Raw genomic sequence first — 17,772 nt, forward strand, 5'->3', positions numbered from 1 at the left:
TGACAGAAAACCCGGCAGACAACACTGGTATGTTCTTGAGCAGGCAATTCTCAAATATAACACTATTATGGAAAAACATGATTAAATATTATACTTAAGTCTCAAGTGTGCAAATTCCAAGCAGTATTCAGAGATAAAAATGCATCGTGGATAAAAAAAAGATGATCAAAAGGTCCTATGAGGTTTGAGTGTTTCTAATTTATAAGCAAGACCGTGATTAACTTGTCATGTGGAAGTCACTTTGTACTTTCAGCCTTGAAGCCATAACTGTCTTGGTACACACCCACATGATGGCAGCAAGGCATTCTCCAAAAACAATCACGTCCCTCTAGTTGCTTTTAACAAAATGTTTCCTCAGCACAGAATTAGTAAAAAAAACAGTTGCAAAAAATGCCAAAGGGAGTTTCAATCAGCAAGCTTATTAAAACAACACAAGTCGGTTCAGTAAAAAGTGGCATTATCTTTATTCATTTTACAATTTGACAGTGTGAAGTCTACAGCATGGAGAACAAACAAGTGTAGAACACAGGAAACTGCAGGAACAAAACAGACAACTTCCACATCATTGCCAAGTCTCCCATACAATGTCATCATAACAAATTACAAGCTACATGTTTCCATTTCAGAAGGTTACTCAAACAATTCAGATTGATCTCGAATAACTACCATGAATATGCTTACAAAACAGTCAGACTGTCCTGTATCTTAAAGTTTACAACTGAGTAGCGTGTCAGGGTTATTATTTTCCACAAAATTCAGAGCCCCGAACTCACAACACCCCAAAACTGAAACCACTTGAAAGAAGACTACAATTTCCTACATCTCTTAAAAATAATAATCATAAAATGTTCCATATAAAAAAGAAAAGTAGCTTACATTCTGCACGTTGCACTGAGTGGTAATGGGGTACAACTGTGTGAGAGAGACCAATACAGACAACGAGAGAAAGCACGCCCACCCACACACATGCGCACACACACACACACACACACACACACACACACACAGGACAGATTCACTCAGAGACACAAACATACACTTACAAGTCATAAAAAAAAAATGAAATCCATCCAAAAATAAAGGTTATGTTTATTTTTGTCTGTCAGGAGACTCTGAAGAATATTTTGATAGACATGTGAGTGTTGAAAAACAAAACGAAAAAAAAAAAAAAAAAAAAAAAAAAACAGTCACAGAGTGTGTGAGATAAGTAATGGACTACACTCTTTAAAAAAAAAAAAATGCAGAACATCTACATTTTCTTTTACGCACAGGAATGTTGGACCTTATTTAAAAAATACAAAAATAAAATTCAAAAAGAAACCCACAATCCAGGATAATAGTCTGAGGGGGCTGTGTTGGAGAGGGACAGAGGGGTTGGGGGGCAATCTGAGTCTGCTTCAATCTGAGTCTCCTGGGTCTAGAGGAACTGACCAGAGTACTGCTTCACACTGAAATATAAAGAGTAAAAAAAGAAACAAAATACAGGAGAATAAAAATATAATTCACATGAGTCAGTGAAAATATATATATTTATGTATAGTACATTTAGGCAACTGTTGGGAGATGTCAATCTTGGACAAAAAGGATGGGGACGGTGGGGTGGGTGGGTGGGGGGATAACTGAGAGAGAACGAGAGAGAGAGACAGAGAGAGACAGAGACAGAGAGAGAGAGAGAGAGGTTGGGGGGGGGGGGGGGGATGTGTGGCATCGGTGGCGGGAGAGGAGAGAGGAGGAGAAGGAGGAGGGGTGTGGTTAGTCCTTGTGTCCAAGCAGGTGCAGCGCACTGGGGGGAGGAGAGGAAGGAAGAGGGAGGCAGGGTTAGTTACCATGGCAACACTACACTACTTATGAGACAGCGGCGGCAGTTCTACAGCTGTATTAGCATTTGGGCTAAGCTGGATAGCATCAACAAGGAAGTAGTGTATATTATACGTGCCTACTGGTTGCCAAGGGAGACAGAAGAGGAGGAGCCTGTGCTATTTGGCAGACTGTGATTTGTTGTCGGTTGATCTAACTAAAAACAACAAAATCACTAGTCTTCCACACAGCAGCAGCCAGGGGAAGAATCAATCCACTCCCTGCTTCACAGTGAAACGGCTTGGATGGCAAAAGAATTACACATTCTGGTTGTTTCCTTCTACCGATCATATTTATTGGACAAATATGACAGTTTAAGAAACATATGTCAATGATACTGACCCGTTGTTTTTAAATCAATTGAGAAAAATGTAAATATATGTACAAATATTTTGTTTGCCTACTCATTCATAGCCATTTCATGTAAGAGGAAGGTTTGAACTAGTTGCAGGTTGCATGAGGAGGAAAGGAAGGGGTTAGTGAATAGAAGAGACAGCAGGCAACAGAAATGCATGGCCCAACAAGAAGTGGGTTAACTAGGATCAGGATGCATTATCATATAAAAATATATCTATATATATTTCCAATCTTAAGACAAGAAATCAAATCTATGAATGAGTGGAGTCAGAGGATGTGCAGAGAGGTAAAGACATCAGCATCTATTTTTTAAGAGCCGGATCAAATCCTTTGAAATTTTTGTCATGGTTCTTTTAGCTTGCCTGGAGATGTGGATAGATTGCACTTAAGCATTTAACTGACTTTGTACGATGCTAGCCAACAGATCACATGTGAGCTCAGGCAGGGTTAACAGCTCACAGAATGATTTCATGGGGTTTTCCAAAGGGTTCCACCCTACCAAGGCAAGCTAGTAAGCTCACAGAGCAATTTGAAGGGATTACAAATGGTTCAATTGCAACAAGGTAAGCTTGGTTGCTCAATCTCAATCAAGAATTTCAAATCAAATCCAAGGATTTCTAAATCCATTAAGACCCAGATAAATGTGATTTGGTGCAAGTTAGTCCAGTGACAGAGCCAGTTTCAGGACTTGCCTGTTCTGCAGAAGGTACTGGGCGTTCTGGATCTGGTCCTGGGTGCCGCTGATGGTGATGATGCGGTCCTCAGAACCTTCCAGAGGCTCGTCGATCTTGATGGAGGCTCCTGACTCATGGCGGATCTGCTTGATCCGCTGGCCTCCCTTACCAATGATAGAGCCGGCCAGCTATAGGTTGGGTATTGAGGAGAGAGAGGGAGGGGGTGGGGTGGGGAAAAGAGGGAAAACAAACATTTTAGGCATGGGGAATCTCTGTATAAAGCTTTTTAAAAAAAATACATGGACAATAAAAGGGTAAACTGACACAAAAACAATAGGGTAAATCATGAGTGTCAGATATGCTCGAATATATTTGAGAACAATTTAAACCACTTGAGGTACACCTGACTACGCTGTGACACTTCAATAGTCTGTTAGGTGGAAACATTACTTACAATATGAGCTCAAGTGCTCCTCAAGTTGTATTTTTATGTCAAACATTAAACTACTATTATGCCCTTGTCTGGTGTGTGTGCATATCAGGAATAAAGTTGGCGTGTGGGAGACAACATGATTTATTGATCGCTACATCATTAATGCACCACCCAACAGACATTTTAGTCACTGCATGTATAATGAATGAATGTCAAAATGTTGGAATACGATGTACATGACAAAATGTTATGATTTATGGCTGCTAAGATATGAGGGGGTGCAGATGATATGAACACACACATGGCAGTTTGGGGCTTTTACTCAATCTGACTGAATGTCATTCATGTCTCATGAGGGGACAGTGGATGAAGTAGATTGATCCTCCTTTGGTGTGCATATGTGTGTGTATGTGGTGGTGTTGCTTACTCACATCTTTAGGGATGGTCACTTGTGTGGTGATGACTGGGCCACCCATGTCATTATAGGAGCCACGTCCACCTGGTAAGAGGGAAGGAAAAGAGAGTTGAAGAGAAAAAGGGAGAGGGGAGAGAAAGGCAAAAAATATCTATATTTATCTGGTTGTCGATATAAAGAAAGTTCAGTTAGAGGGGAAAGGGGGAGGTACATGCCTCAAAAATTTTTTTTTCTTATAACATCAAATGATTTAAAACAGTAGAGACTCACCAGACTGGTAGTTGTCCCAGGAGGAACTGTTATCTGAGAGAGAAAGCAAGCACTGACTCAGTGAAACAGAATACAAGTTATTTCTGACATCTGTGAAACAACACATCAGTAAACTATTCCTCACAATACTGAGCTCAGACATAAAAATATAATTAATCTCACTTGCGTTCAAAAATGCCTTTTGAACTGTTGAATGATATAGAATAAACATTCAATGCCATCTGCAGCAGCCCTCACAATCATACCAATTTTATTCTAAAATAAAATGTTATTTAGCTAGTTTAACATTTATTTGAAGTACAATATCACTGCAAATAGCCAAAACATCTTATGTCGACTGCAACCTTTGCAACTGCAAAAATGTCTTCCCAGTCTGAATGCTCATCTATTCACACCCGGCTCAGCCAACATTAGAAATGTTGGTTTTCCACGATGTTGGATTACATTCATAAACAAAATGCCTCACTGACTGCAGCTCTGTTATCACAGTATTTGCTGGCTGTAGTGCCAACAGTGTGAAATGAACATTCAGCTGCCGGACACCACAGTGTGGTAGAAGAAACACGGGCACCTCATAGGCAAATTAACAAAGACACTAACAGCATTACAACCACATATCCATATAATGCCACACAAAAGATAGAAAGCTTAACACTTACCATATCCTCCTCCACCCTGTAGAAAAAAAACACAAAGACAGAAGGGTTACACAGAGCTAACCCATCTCTTTTCATCTTTCTACACATCACTGATGAATGCATAGAATGGAATAGCATACTGGAAGGATAAATGTATGGGTGATGCAGCAGCCTCTTCCATGGAGTAGACTCAACTGAAAGCCACCCAGTTTTCATCCATAAGCCAGACTCCTCCTCTCTCTCCTTCCCTCCCTCCATCCCCCCTTCCTGTCTCTCCTTGCATCTCCATCGGCCCCCATTTTCACCTGCTATTCAGCTGCTGCTGTCACCAGGGCAACAGGCGATTCAAAAAGCTGTTGCTGAGCAACGGCAGGCAGTATCCTGCCAGCTCTCAGAGAGCGAGAGAGAGGGAGAGAGAGAGAGACCTTCCAGTCTGTCAACAAAGCGTTATTATTGCCTAGCAACCAGCCACGGCCACCCCCACCCTCCCCACCCCCCACATCCTCCCTCTCCTTGCAGGAAAAACAGGCTGGTCGTGAAAGTACACGGTAGAGGGCAATTATGGCTGATTATTATGGGGTGTCTCCGGCTGTGGTGATTATGGTCATTTGGTGGAATGGCTTACGCCAAGCCAGAGCGAGCTTGTATGCATGGTCAGGGCTTGGATGAGTGTGTGCAGACGCATGCACACGAGTGGCCAGCCATGGCAATACTGTCAATAAACCACTATTGTCATTAAACCACATCGGACAATCATAGCTATTGTCTGGTGTTGGGACCAATCAGCATGCCAGCCTGAGGATGCCGGCGCCCAATGAGATGCCAGAGACAGAGCTGCATGCATTTAGCCAAGGGTCACTAACCATGTTATCGCCATAGCGATCCGGTCTGCCTCTTCTGTCACTGCTGACGAAGAAGGGGGAGGAGAGGGGGAAAGAGAGGACAGAGAAAGAGAGAGAGAGAGAGAGAGTGGGGGAGGAGGGGTAGAATGAGATGAGACAAAATGCTTAGAATAAAATGCTTGACAATATTCCAAAGAAAATCTCTGGTCTAGGTCAAACTGCACACACACGCTGAGCAAGATTACAGTATAAACACATTTCCTCCCAGCCATCCACCCACACAGTAACAGGAACAGCTCTGACAGTGTTATGGTGAGAGGAGTGACAGGTGGTGATGATGATGAAAGCCTAGGGCTGCTGCTTTTTCCCCAAAACTGAGCTCAAATGAAGCCTTTAGTGGAAGAAATGTTTTTGGGCTTATTTGATACTCCTGCAGTTCCAAAAGAACATACTTGGGTGTCACTGCTGTCCGACTATAGCCACGATATAACTCAATATGTTATCCGTTGCTTTTGCTTCGCAGTCTCCCTCTGCAGCCATTTTGCATCCCGCCTGGTTGGCACTGACTAAAACCAACCCATTACATCACAGTGTCCCATGAAGGATGCCTTGACATTTATACTGGTGCTGGACATGAGGCTGATGCCAGGCTAAAACAGGGTATCGGTAATTGAAAATCACCTCATTTGAAAAATGCAACAAAAGACAAACTCTGCATATTTACTTGAGATTTCTTCAATAGAAAAAACATGAATTCCATCTCGATCATTTTTCTACAGTAACCCAAGACCAGAATTGTAAATATCCATTTTTCAGTAACACTAATGGATCACTCAGTATTGAACAATACTGTACATTTAGTACTGAAACCCCATGTCCCACAATGGACTACTGAGTATTCCAGCTAGTCTCAATAGTTTTAATAATAATTCTGAGCCTAACAGTGACAGCCTCATTAACAACTGACTTTAAATTGGTGATAAGGAAATGACCAGAGGATCAGCGTATGGGGGATCAGCGTATGGCCAGACTAGCTGACATAGAAATTTGGCTGCGCAAACTATTTGGATGTGGACAAGTGATGCCAAACCAGGGCAGGTTTGGCATCACTAATAACATTATTCTGGATTTGGGGAGTGAATAGCTGACTAAATGGGATTACACAGGGTAGAGGAGGCCACGCTATTTAATTCAGGGTCCCTCCAAAACACTCCAAATAAGGAGACTGAACAGGTGGATGGTGTCAGGCTAAGGGACTTTTGCAAGCCAGGGTATTACGGGCGAAGGGACCGGGCGGGAGAGTAATGGATGCTTGCAAGGTGGGCATTAATATTAGACTTAAAGATACGAGGGGGAACAGGTTCACAAAGAGAACAGAGTTATTTTCCATCAACTGTGAGAAGTGATGAATAGCAGGCATAGCAGAACAACTGATAAGATAGGGTAAGGCAATATGGGATTCATAGGGATACCTCAACACTTTGAATTTAAGTTTGTCATCTGTCTTGGCCAAGCAATTGTCACATTCATGATGGGAAAGTAAACTGAGCACCTGTCAGCTCTGGTAAATGGCGTACTACTGTTCCTCATGAAGACCAATGGGTAACAAGCTAGCTTGCAGGAAGAGGCAACCTATGGTTTCAACGACTTTCAGCCATCTTCTGCTGAAGAGAGGTACCAATACAGACCGTCCGCCCCCATTGTGACAAGTGCATGATAATATCAAATAACAGACAGAATATCAAAATGTCAAAGTATCCCTGTTAAGACATTGCACTGGGCTACAAAGCCAGGTAGGAGGAGAGCAGAGGTTTGGGGGCAGAGACTTACTTTGACCTGTCATCTGAGCCACGGTACGAGTCATAGTAACGATCATCTCTGTGGGCAAGGTGGAGATGGAAACACAGACACACACACGCACACGCACACACACACACACGCAGACACACACACACACATATGAGCACATACACTTTATGGAATGGGAGTACAATGACTTCTTAACTCCTCTATGCATGGAATATCAATGATTCTTCCAGAGGCGTGCATAGTATGACATTAGATTACATGCAGAATATTGGATCTAATTCATCCTATGAATGACAAAATGGAAAGCAAGTTCGGTGGATCTATGTTCAGAATGCACAAGTAAGCAGATGGAGAGGCGGTAGGCTTTACGTATGCCGACACCAATTCGCGGCAATACAAAGAAAAATTATTTTTTTTAAATCAAGGATGGAAGCAAACTGTGACAAAAAAAAATTGAGTCTTGGGTGGTCTCATTTAAAAAAAAAACAGTGCTCTAGAAAAGGGGACCACATCACAGAATAGAATCCAATATGTCTCAAATGTCCAACACTTCACATTCAAGAGGATAGCAGCAGGTGTTAAAAATAAAACTGAGTATGGCTCTCTCACACACAGTGATGAGTAGGACCATGCAGACATTTGGGACCTAAAGGCTCCAGTAAAACAAAGGATGTTCCCACACTCAATTTCAGTTTACGGGTTAGATAGATAGCATGCCCCGTTTTATGCAAGACTGGTGGTTTAAATAAATAAATAACCTTACACAAACAACACAATTGAGTTGTCGTGCCCAAAGGCAGGGCTCCAATTTATGTACGTCTGACAGTGAGAGTAGAAGGTACTTGGAAAGAAAAAGCTAAGGAAGGGAGAGAGACAGCAATATATTGTACATCGTTTGTATGTATATATCCCTTACCCTCCTCTGTGTGGAGGTCCCATGGGCATGTTGCGTCCACGGCCACCCCCCCTGCCCCCCCTACCAGGGTGGGGTGGAGGGGGACCTCTGCGGGGGCTCATCTCATCGTAGTCCCGGCGGGAGGGAGGCATGGGCCCCCGCCCCCCTCTGCCAGAGGGTATTCGGTCAAACCCGCGGTCACCACCTCCACCCCTGCCCCCGCGCATGGGGAACCCTCCCATGGGCCTGCGGCCACCCCCCCTCTCTTCGAACATCATGGTGAAACCGCCGTAGTCATAGGTTTCGTCGTAGAAGTTAGGGTCGTAGGGCTGCGCACGGCCCTTTATGGGAGCCTGATGAAGGAGAACAGGAAGACACATTTTAGCCTAGCAAAGAGCATTTGGCTTGCAAAGTTATCAAGAATACATGTGTATTAAATGTGTATAGTCTCCAAATCTATACTTCACACAGAGTGTAATACACGACAGTACAATATTTCTGAAATAAAAGAAAAAGAATAAAATCCTGCTGAAAAAAACAAAACAAATGGGCATCCAAATGTGTAGAATTGAAGACTGAACAATGAAATACCATTAGGCGCCTCTTTAGTAAATGTCTATTTTTGAGACAAAAGCAGTAGTTTGGCATGGCAATTAAGAACAAATTCTTAAGTGCAATGACAGCCTTTCAACCCAAACGGAAAGGTAAAAGACACAAGACACAGAAAAAATAAGTGATTCAGGGATACGGCAGGAATCATGATCAGAAAAGAACTAGAGTGGTATGTTCACTACAAATAACACCTATTATTGTTATTGCTATATTTTAGGGTTGGGTGAGTACATCCTCCTGTCAATCAAATTGTAATTGCATACGTCGCTGATCCGCAATGTATTTGTCGGTGCAGACATACAGTGTGCGGGTTGTAGGTGTGATGACGAATTAGAACAGCTCTTGAATGCCCACAGCAGGAGCATTATTACACTTTAAATTATAGCATAAGGACCCATGTAGTCCTTGCAGTCGCCCTTGCAAGTCAACAAAAAAACACTGAACAAGTACCAAGTCGCAGTGCATTCCCAATAGGAAGCAGTATCACAAGACAGTCAAATGGAGAAGCACATGCAGGAACAAAAACACCATGAGGAAGGCTTTATGAAATATCAGGTGTTTAGGATGCCTTCTGTGCAGGCTCCAAATACTACATTTTTAAATATACGTGAACATATTTTTTTGTCCCTGTGTGTCTTCCTTCATTTGAGTGTCTTACACTAGGCTACATTTTAAATGACCAAAGATCAAGGTATTTTAAATCAGAAAAAAAGCCACTTTCCATGGATTCAGTCTATCGCAGATCCTTGCTGTATTTGTCCAACTGCCCAACCCTACTATATTATTATTCAGAGTTGTGCGTTTAACGCCTGGTATATCTCAAAAAACATCTCTCATCCATGAGAAAACACAACTTACTTCAGCGATGAGCTCCAGCATTGTCTTGATGCACTCCACCACCCTCTCCGACTTCCCCCCGACCAGCACCACCCGGTCTGTCGACTGAGGACAACACTCCTGAAACAGCTTGATGCTGGTCTGGGTGTTCTGGAGACACATGCACACAGGCACACATGAGCATGCACAGAAACACAGAAGGCTATTACATGGATACAGCGACTGAATATTAATTGAAAAAAGCCTCTGAGCATTTTCCGCATTAAGTCACAAATCTGTCATTTAACGGATATTTCCATGGGAATGACATCCCCATCTTGGTGGTAAGTATTGCAGGACACAGAAGATGGAAACTCAGTCGAGTGGAACAGTTCAGAAATCAATTGAATGACAAACATTAGTGAAACAGAAGAACGAACAGAAGAGGAGGAGCAGGAAAAATTGTATCCTGCCTAGGCATCTCCGACTGGATTCAATTCAGTCAAATCAGGGAGTGCATTCAGTTAAAACTGAAAAACTGGCAGCAAAATAAGATTGTCATATCTGCCCTATTAAGAAATATCTGAGAATGAGTGTTCTACAGTTAGCATACAAATTGCAGTGTGTAGTTCTTTTGTAACAAATTTAATTGCAAGCAAACTGACCCCAACCCTGGTATCCACATACCTCTCTGAGCTCCTTGATCTTGGCTCCCTTCACCCCGATGATTGAGCCAGCCAGGCTCTGGTGGATCAGCAGACGCAGCTCACAGTCAAAATCCATCCCATTGTACTGCTGGTACTGGCGGGGTAACAATTTATTAATACTATGCAGTGTTTCCTCTAGGATGTTTTTTAGCAGCGGGGGGAAAGGGTTTTGTTGTACCTGGGTGGTGCGAGCGTGTAGTACGCCAGCGGTCGGAATTAATTTCAATAGGTAATTAAAAAAATATGAAATAAAGTGACACTTGACTGCAAAACAAACTTTAGAACATACTCCACTCTCCTCACTTTCTGCCCTCTCTCCTGCTTCACTCTGCTCTCCTGCTCCACTCGCCTCCACTACTCCTGCCTGTCTACTTGTCTAATAAGGTTACATTTGAGAATGAGTAACATTAGATAATTCTCTCACATCACAAGTATTTGATCACGCAACCAGTAAGAACATTAAAATATTGTAGTAGCCACCACTAACGTTACATATTTTAGAACCAGGAGGCATTTCTTTCCCTTCAAAACTTCGGGGCATAGCTAAGAACCTTGAGCCCCTCCCTAGCTAAAGTGTTACCTGACTATCTTCCTCATCGACATCAGGCATCTTTCTCTTCTTGGAGAAATATTTTAACAAACTCATCTGAAAATGCAATCAGGAATATTTTAATACATAGCTTATATAAACATCGTTGGCAATTTTTTTTACCGACGTTTATTGAAGTAAGGCTGCGTTCACACATAGCGTTTTTTCCCCAACTGCCAGCGCCCTTTTCTCATTAAAAGCAATGGGAAGCGGCCGCTCCCGAAAAGCGCTGCAGCGTTTTTTTCGTCAGAGCGGAGCCTTTTCAAAAGTTGAGAAATGTTCAACTTTTCAGAAAAGCGCCGGGTGACGTGAACCGCTTTTTCCCAGCCGACCAATCGCGATGACAGAGACGCTGGCCGTTTCCCATAGCAACAACAAATATGGAGAAAGTGAAAGTGCCGGTGGAGAAATTGGACGTTGTAATAAGTGAATTTCCGTTACCGCAACAGCGACCATAAAGGCAGTATGGATTATACTGGACATGTATTGGAAATATCTGGTAAGCCTTTGCTTGTTGCACAACACTGTTTTGTCTGCTAGAAGTGAACCAGCTGGTTAGTGAGCTAGCAGCTGCTCAGCTTACGTTGCCGTGATCCGCTTTTTATTTCTCCTCACAAAAAGCGCTCCAGGCAGCGCTTTTTCCACATCAAAAAACGCTATGTGTGAACGCAGCCTTAATCTACCTTTCTCTCTCTTCTCTCTCTCCCTCTCGCCTCGGCCAGGTGTCGCCACTTCCTGTATCCGTCGTTTCAAATTAAAAGCCCTCTGCAGAGTCGTGTAATTGCGACTTCATGACATTTCATAAAATTCTGAAAATGTATATAACGGAAACTCTGCTATGGTACAGCTCAGACATGCATCCTGTAAATCAATACCAGTTCAATACCAAAAGACATTTCAGAAAAAGGCTCAAACCTGCCCAGGACTAATGTTTCCTTTATAGCTCTTTTATGGTGTTATGACAATAATTGTGGTATGTACTGATAGCGGTTCTGTAGGTCAGTGAGTAGAGAATGGCACCAGCACTGCTAAAGCTGAGTGTTTGATTCCCACTGGAGCCACCATGTTATAAATCTTTGCATTCATGGTACTGAAAGGCAATTCATGTCAAAGCATCCACCAAATGGCAACATATTAGGTAAAAAGGGGCCGGGATATTTTACTGTACTGCAGGTAATGTGTAGAGAACACTGTAAAGGGGTTAAGAGATAACATTCAACACAGACTTTAAAAATCAACTCAGTCCATGGTGTTTAAGATGGTGCAGGGGAAAAGAGGGGCAAGAGAAAGAAAAAGACAAGAGCTTAAAATATAAATAAAATAAATAAATAGCTCAAGTTCTCACCTCTTCCAGGGTTGGGATAATCTTCAGCAGGATCTCTCCGACTGTTTCGATGTCGGCGCTGATGCTCAGGATGCTTCACATTACACCCACCAATCACAGGCCAGAGGACAGCCACGAAGAGCCGCCAGGGACAAGCCAAGGGGGGACCAGTCAGGTGGTGCCATCCCGAGGAGGGAGGGAATAGCATTTCAGATCAGAGAATTCAGAACGCCCCCTAAGTAGAGTCTTAACCTTAGAGAACAAACCAAACCCCATTTAACCCATTCACCACTGAGACTAACCAGGCTAAAGCAACAGCTGAAATCCTACATTTTCTAACCCTAACATGGCAGTAGACTCAAGGTCAATGGTAATCCAACACTGTAACTGGTAAATAACTATTACATAAACAATAATATATATATTAAAAAAAAAAATCAGTCTGTTGTCCAGAGAAAGGAAGAAAATAGAAGACAAAATGAAAGGAACCCAAAGAAAAGTGATTGTGTTTGGTGACCATTGAAGGGGCAAGGCGGGGGGCGGGGGACGGGGGAGTTTGAGGAGGATCTGGCAGTAATAAGCACCAATGGTGCCAGAGAGAGCTCTAAAAACCTGAAGCCAAATGGGGTGGATGCACACTACAAAGATTTTGACCAGATTCCGCCCCAACTAGGCTGCCCCACACAAATTTCAAAGATCGTGGTGTAAATCCTCTCTCCATCTAGATTTATCCTTCTCAAGGCATCCTAGTCTTAAAAATTTGGCTGGGACAACAATTTTGGTGCTCAATTAGGCTTAATTCATTAAAAAAAAATAATCTTGTTGTTTGCATCCACCCTAAGGTAGCAAGACATGGGCAAAAAACTGGGGGTTGAAAACTAGTGAGACTCAATTAATAAAAGAAATGTACAATGAATTCCCTGATCAAGAGAACTTAAGTGCAGTTTGTAGATGGGAGAAGAATGGCAGACAGCCGAGGAAGAGTAACAGAGCAGGTTATACCATGGAAAATGAGGCGTTCCACCACTGGAATCAATGGTTTTTAAGGGAATGGGAGAAGCGACAAACATAAAACCACGGAGCGATGAGATGAGTGAGATAGAGAGAGAGAGATCTTTCAACAGCTCCAACAGTCAATAACCAAGCTCAGATGAAGCGGAAGACAGGAAAGGAAAAATACACACAACACTTGAATCCTAGCTGGCCTTTTGCATTGCAGACTGAACGCACAATCTTGGTCTAGCAAAATAATGAGGGCATCACAAGGAAAGAATGGGATGGTGCGAGAAGCATGTGAGCATGTTTGTGAAACTAACAAAACGAAACAAAAACAACAACCACCAGTATATCCATTTTGAGAGGGGGAGGGAGGTGAGGAACGCGGAAGATAGAGGATAGATAATCATCACTGAAAATAATATAAAAAACACAGACATATTGCAAACACTGGCACATATTATAGCGTAGATTTGAACAGACTGTGGAAGATTGTGGAAAAACCCTGACAACACCTGCCTAAGGCTCAATGCTGACGTGACTTTAAAATGGAGGCATATAAAGGATGTTGACATGGCTTTTACAGGCTGAAGAGGCAGATTTGGACATGAACGCATTTAGGCATTTTGTTTCAGGCTAAAATACTGTGAGAACAGGTAGGTTAAAATACAGTGACTTGATAGAGGCAGGATGACTATTTATTATTCATCTTTGCTTGTTTGTTTGTCCTGTAGTCAGGCAGTGAGAGGGAGGAGCTTAGGGACATACCGCTCAGGCCCACTGCTGTCTGGGACTGACACACTGGCATTGTACTGGGCGTGGCATGGGCAGGGGCCAGGGCCATTCGAGCACACAGATGTCAATCAAGTAAGGCGCCCATTTAGGGACAGGGCACGATTATGGGCAGGGCCAACCAGGGTGTCAGGTGGGCGGGCGCAGGAGGGGCCATCCAGAACATGGGCAACAGAGGAGGAAGTGGGCAAAAAAGTCAACAGTAAAATAATAAACAAGGGAGAGGGAAGAGGGAGGGGGGGGGAAGAGGAATACAATTTTAATATACAGGCTCTACACTGGTCAAATGTGATTTTATTTGTTTTTCTCTCAGAGATTGGTTTGTCAAAGAGAGAACAGAGGGTGAGATTGGAAAATGGGTAATGGCATATTGAGAGGGGGGGTCAATGTTGGGGGAGAGACCAGAGACAGTGAGAGAGAGGGACAGCAGTTGGAGAGAGAGGGGGGAAGAAAAAAGTGTGGAGGGGTAGAGAAAGAGAGGTAATGACATTGAATGAATTGAGAATTGGCCAGGTTGCTTAAACATTTCTAGAATAATGATAAATGGCAGTTTGGCGCTACAAGTAACCTCATCCACACTGCACTGAGCTCATTGTAAAATTAAAAAGAGCATCAGTGTTGCCACGACAAACTCATTACAATAAATATATTATGGAGAAGGAAATGGACTTGAAATTGGACATTTGCGCCTAGGGCCACTTTAGCTGAGACAATCAGATGATGTTCATGTGACAAGCAAAAGATAGAACCAATCCCGAAGGGTCTGTCAGAAGATCTCATGAACAGTAGGCTAATATCAACACAGCTATCAGCTAACCACACCCCTTGTTTACACAGATCAAGAGACCCACTGCTACATACCATAATGATATTTATCCAGTTATCCAGTATAAATGTACTAAAACAAAATTGTGGTCCTATAGAGGCAGTTTGTGTAGTTGTTGGCAGGCTGCGCACCAGTGGGGAAAAAAAGAAATAAAAAAATTATTCAGGGTGTACGAAATAGATGTACTCACGTCTGTGCGAAGGGCTTTGATGTTTTTGCCACCCTTCCCAATCACAGCTCCTGCATTCTAAAGAGAGACAGAAATTGAAATCATACAACCAAACAAATGAAAACAGAAACTAGGAACTATGACATTGTAATTAACACAGACACATTTTTGAAGGTAGAACAGAAGATTTCAACTGACAAGATCAGGATGAAAGTAATGACTGAATGAATAACTGTAACATGCGGAAATTAAAGATTGAAAAGGCAGGGATGTGATCAGGGCAAGACAAAAAAAAGCTGTAAATTGTGGGAAGCGCAGGAAATCAGCAATCAAACAGCCTGAAATCCTGAATCAAACAACCTCTCAAATAAGAATGGAGACGCATAAAAAGATGAGACAAAAAACAAACCAATGACAGAGGGGTTAAAAAAAAAATAGATGAGGAGAGCTGATTTACTTTGCTCTGCAGGAGAATGCGAAGCTCCACCATCTCGTCTGAGTTCCTGGAGCGCTTGAACGATTTCTGTTCGTCTGCGTCCTCGGCCGGGCGCTTTCCTGGCATAAGGAGATAAATACACACTTAACACACACTAGAAACCTGCACGCACAACCTTCCACAGGAAAACTACAACACTCACAAAAAGCACAGAAACCACAGTGGAGCAGAGAATCACCATAAGACTGATGTTGTTCAGATTTTGTTTTCATATTATAGGCCAAATCTACACAATACACAATTTCCCTGCTGTATGCCAATTTAGAAAGAAAAAATATTTTTCCTGGATTGCACAAACAATTTAGAGAAAAGTGAGCAATGACATTATGTGGCTATGTAGCCTAACTGTTGCACAGAAGCGCTTACTGACATCTGCCTCTGACAGGAATACTAAGTGGCAAGATTTCCTACTGGCTGGCTTACACTAATTTCTAAAAGCCAAGCTGTACATAATCAGCCGCAATGACACTGCCATTGCTATAAACAGTGCCTACTATACATATACATTTGTCAAATTTAATATTGAATAATACATTATTTAACAGGATAACCTACAAGGTAAAGCAGCAAAGTGATATAAAAATATCAATACCGTTTGTCTCTGTGTTGCTGAATGAGGTCTCTTCTTGCTGTTCAATTTCTGTCTCCATTGTCGGCTGACAGCGGGCAGGATAGGGTGGGCACCTCGGTCCAGGGAACAGGCAGCAGCCAGGAGAGAGAAGCGACAAACTGGGTCTGATGAGCTGCGGTAGTCGGTCAGCATTGTAAGAGGGAAAAAATTGAGAAATTCGAGTAACGTTAGTGTTTTGGAGATGAGACAGACAACAGAGTAAGAAAACGAGTAAGAGACTGGCAGAAGACTGGCACTCACCGATATTTATTGTAAGGACAAGGGCGTGATGATAGGCGGAACTAATGTAAATATGCAAGGACCAAACAGCTGTTGCAACCTGTCGGTGGAGGGAGAGACTAATTGGAATATAATATAAAAGAGCATTTCATTGACAGCAAAATTTGCAACACGCCAATTCTGTCCATGTTCAAAATTATATATTAATTCAATCGTCAATGGTCAACTGGTCAGAACGGACATCCAGCGAGCAGTAGAGATTTTGACTAAGCACACACAACAAATTCATTTATAGGAATTTGAGTGGAAAGAGCAAAACACGATGTACACGGTTTCTGATAGAAAATGTTTTTTCTAAAAGGACATACAGTCAAGATAACCATCCAACGACAACGGATTGGTCTCCCTCATTACTATCTTTGGCAAACGATTTGAATATGAATTCGAAATGTAACTTAAAGAAACAGTGCAATGACTAATGGTGGACAACGTTAATAAAGTATAATGTGAAATTAATAATGGTCTATGTTTTGGCCAATCGATGAAATGACGTTAGAGGGGCTTGCTAGTTACACCCTCACAAAGCCTGTATGGGCCCTACTGGAAGTAGCTAGCTAATGTTAACGTTACTGTAACTAGCAAAGTAGCTAGCTAACTCGCCTGGAAAGAAATGCGAGCTTCATCGAATAGATTCGAGTTTGCGATTTGATGATCGATGAGACTCTTGCAAAATAACCCACCGAAGACACAATAAGCAAGATGCCACCACTTTTCACCCAGCTGGTGTGAATATCGAGGGTTACAATTAGCTTACAGTCATTAGCAAGTGAGCAATACAAAGACAGGCCTGCTAACGTCAAACGCTCGCTAAGCTACGGCACAAGCTAGCGGCTAACGTTAGCTAATTTCGCCATATTGCGATCGCCAAAGCACAACCGGAGCTAGCCAAGTCAGCTAATTAGGTAACTTTAGCACACCAAAGCTAACTGGTTATCTAGCTCCGAACACCGAGTTCGTATCTAAACAGCTACAGGCGTATGTATTTGTATAGTACCTGTGTATCTGAATTGTATAAGATGAATGCGTCCCGGAGAAAGAAAAAAGATACTGCAAAAAACAAACCTGCGATGCAACACCTCACTCGTTCCCCTTTCCTCCTCTACCAAACATGGAAATGGTCAACGTCAGATAAAGCGCGTTGATTGGTGGAAGTAAAGGCTAATCAACAACTGAGTGCATCCATTGGCTAGAACACAGAGCAATCAGACAGATAAGGCGTTTCCAAAGCTGTACGCCCCACTAGTTTGGTTGAAAAATACCCGTAGATTTCAGTCTTGCCTTTCAAGATAGTCATCTATTTCAGTTATGATCTGCACGGGTAACGTTTATTTGCGTCTTTCTAACA

At 42.5% G+C, this 17,772-nt stretch overlaps 1 protein-coding gene across 8 annotated transcripts; it reads right to left on the reverse strand.

The window, feature by feature from the left end:
* Window positions 1-440: 440 nt before the first annotated feature.
* hnrnpk (heterogeneous nuclear ribonucleoprotein K) lies at window positions 441-17,531 on the reverse strand. Of its 8 annotated transcripts, none has more exons than XM_071920291.2 (17): window positions 17,490-17,527; window positions 16,389-16,486; window positions 16,110-16,260; window positions 15,479-15,576; window positions 15,043-15,099; window positions 14,003-14,046; window positions 12,260-12,332; window positions 10,306-10,419; window positions 9,661-9,789; window positions 8,212-8,543; window positions 7,317-7,364; window positions 5,508-5,550; window positions 4,666-4,681; window positions 4,007-4,039; window positions 3,753-3,820; window positions 2,907-3,076; window positions 441-1,448 (listed from the first exon to the last, which is right to left on the reverse strand). In XM_071920291.2, exons 3-17 carry the CDS (start codon window positions 16,165-16,167, stop codon window positions 1,418-1,420), a joined length of 1,314 nt encoding a protein of 437 aa, XP_071776392.1. In that variant the 5' UTR covers window positions 16,168-16,260; window positions 16,389-16,486; window positions 17,490-17,527; the 3' UTR covers window positions 441-1,417. The 8 variants fall into 8 exon arrangements, with proteins under 8 accessions (XP_071776392.1, XP_078141198.1, XP_078141197.1 ...); XM_078285072.1 differs by having other exon boundaries at window positions 10,306-10,413; window positions 17,422-17,519; XM_078285071.1 differs by having other exon boundaries at window positions 5,508-5,547; window positions 17,422-17,519.
* Between the last annotated feature and the right edge of the window lie 241 nt (window positions 17,532-17,772).

The sequence above is a fragment of the Centroberyx gerrardi genome, chromosome 8 (assembly GCF_048128805.1).
Source record: "Centroberyx gerrardi isolate f3 chromosome 8, fCenGer3.hap1.cur.20231027, whole genome shotgun sequence".
Taxonomy (NCBI): Eukaryota; Metazoa; Chordata; class Actinopteri; order Beryciformes; family Berycidae; genus Centroberyx; species Centroberyx gerrardi.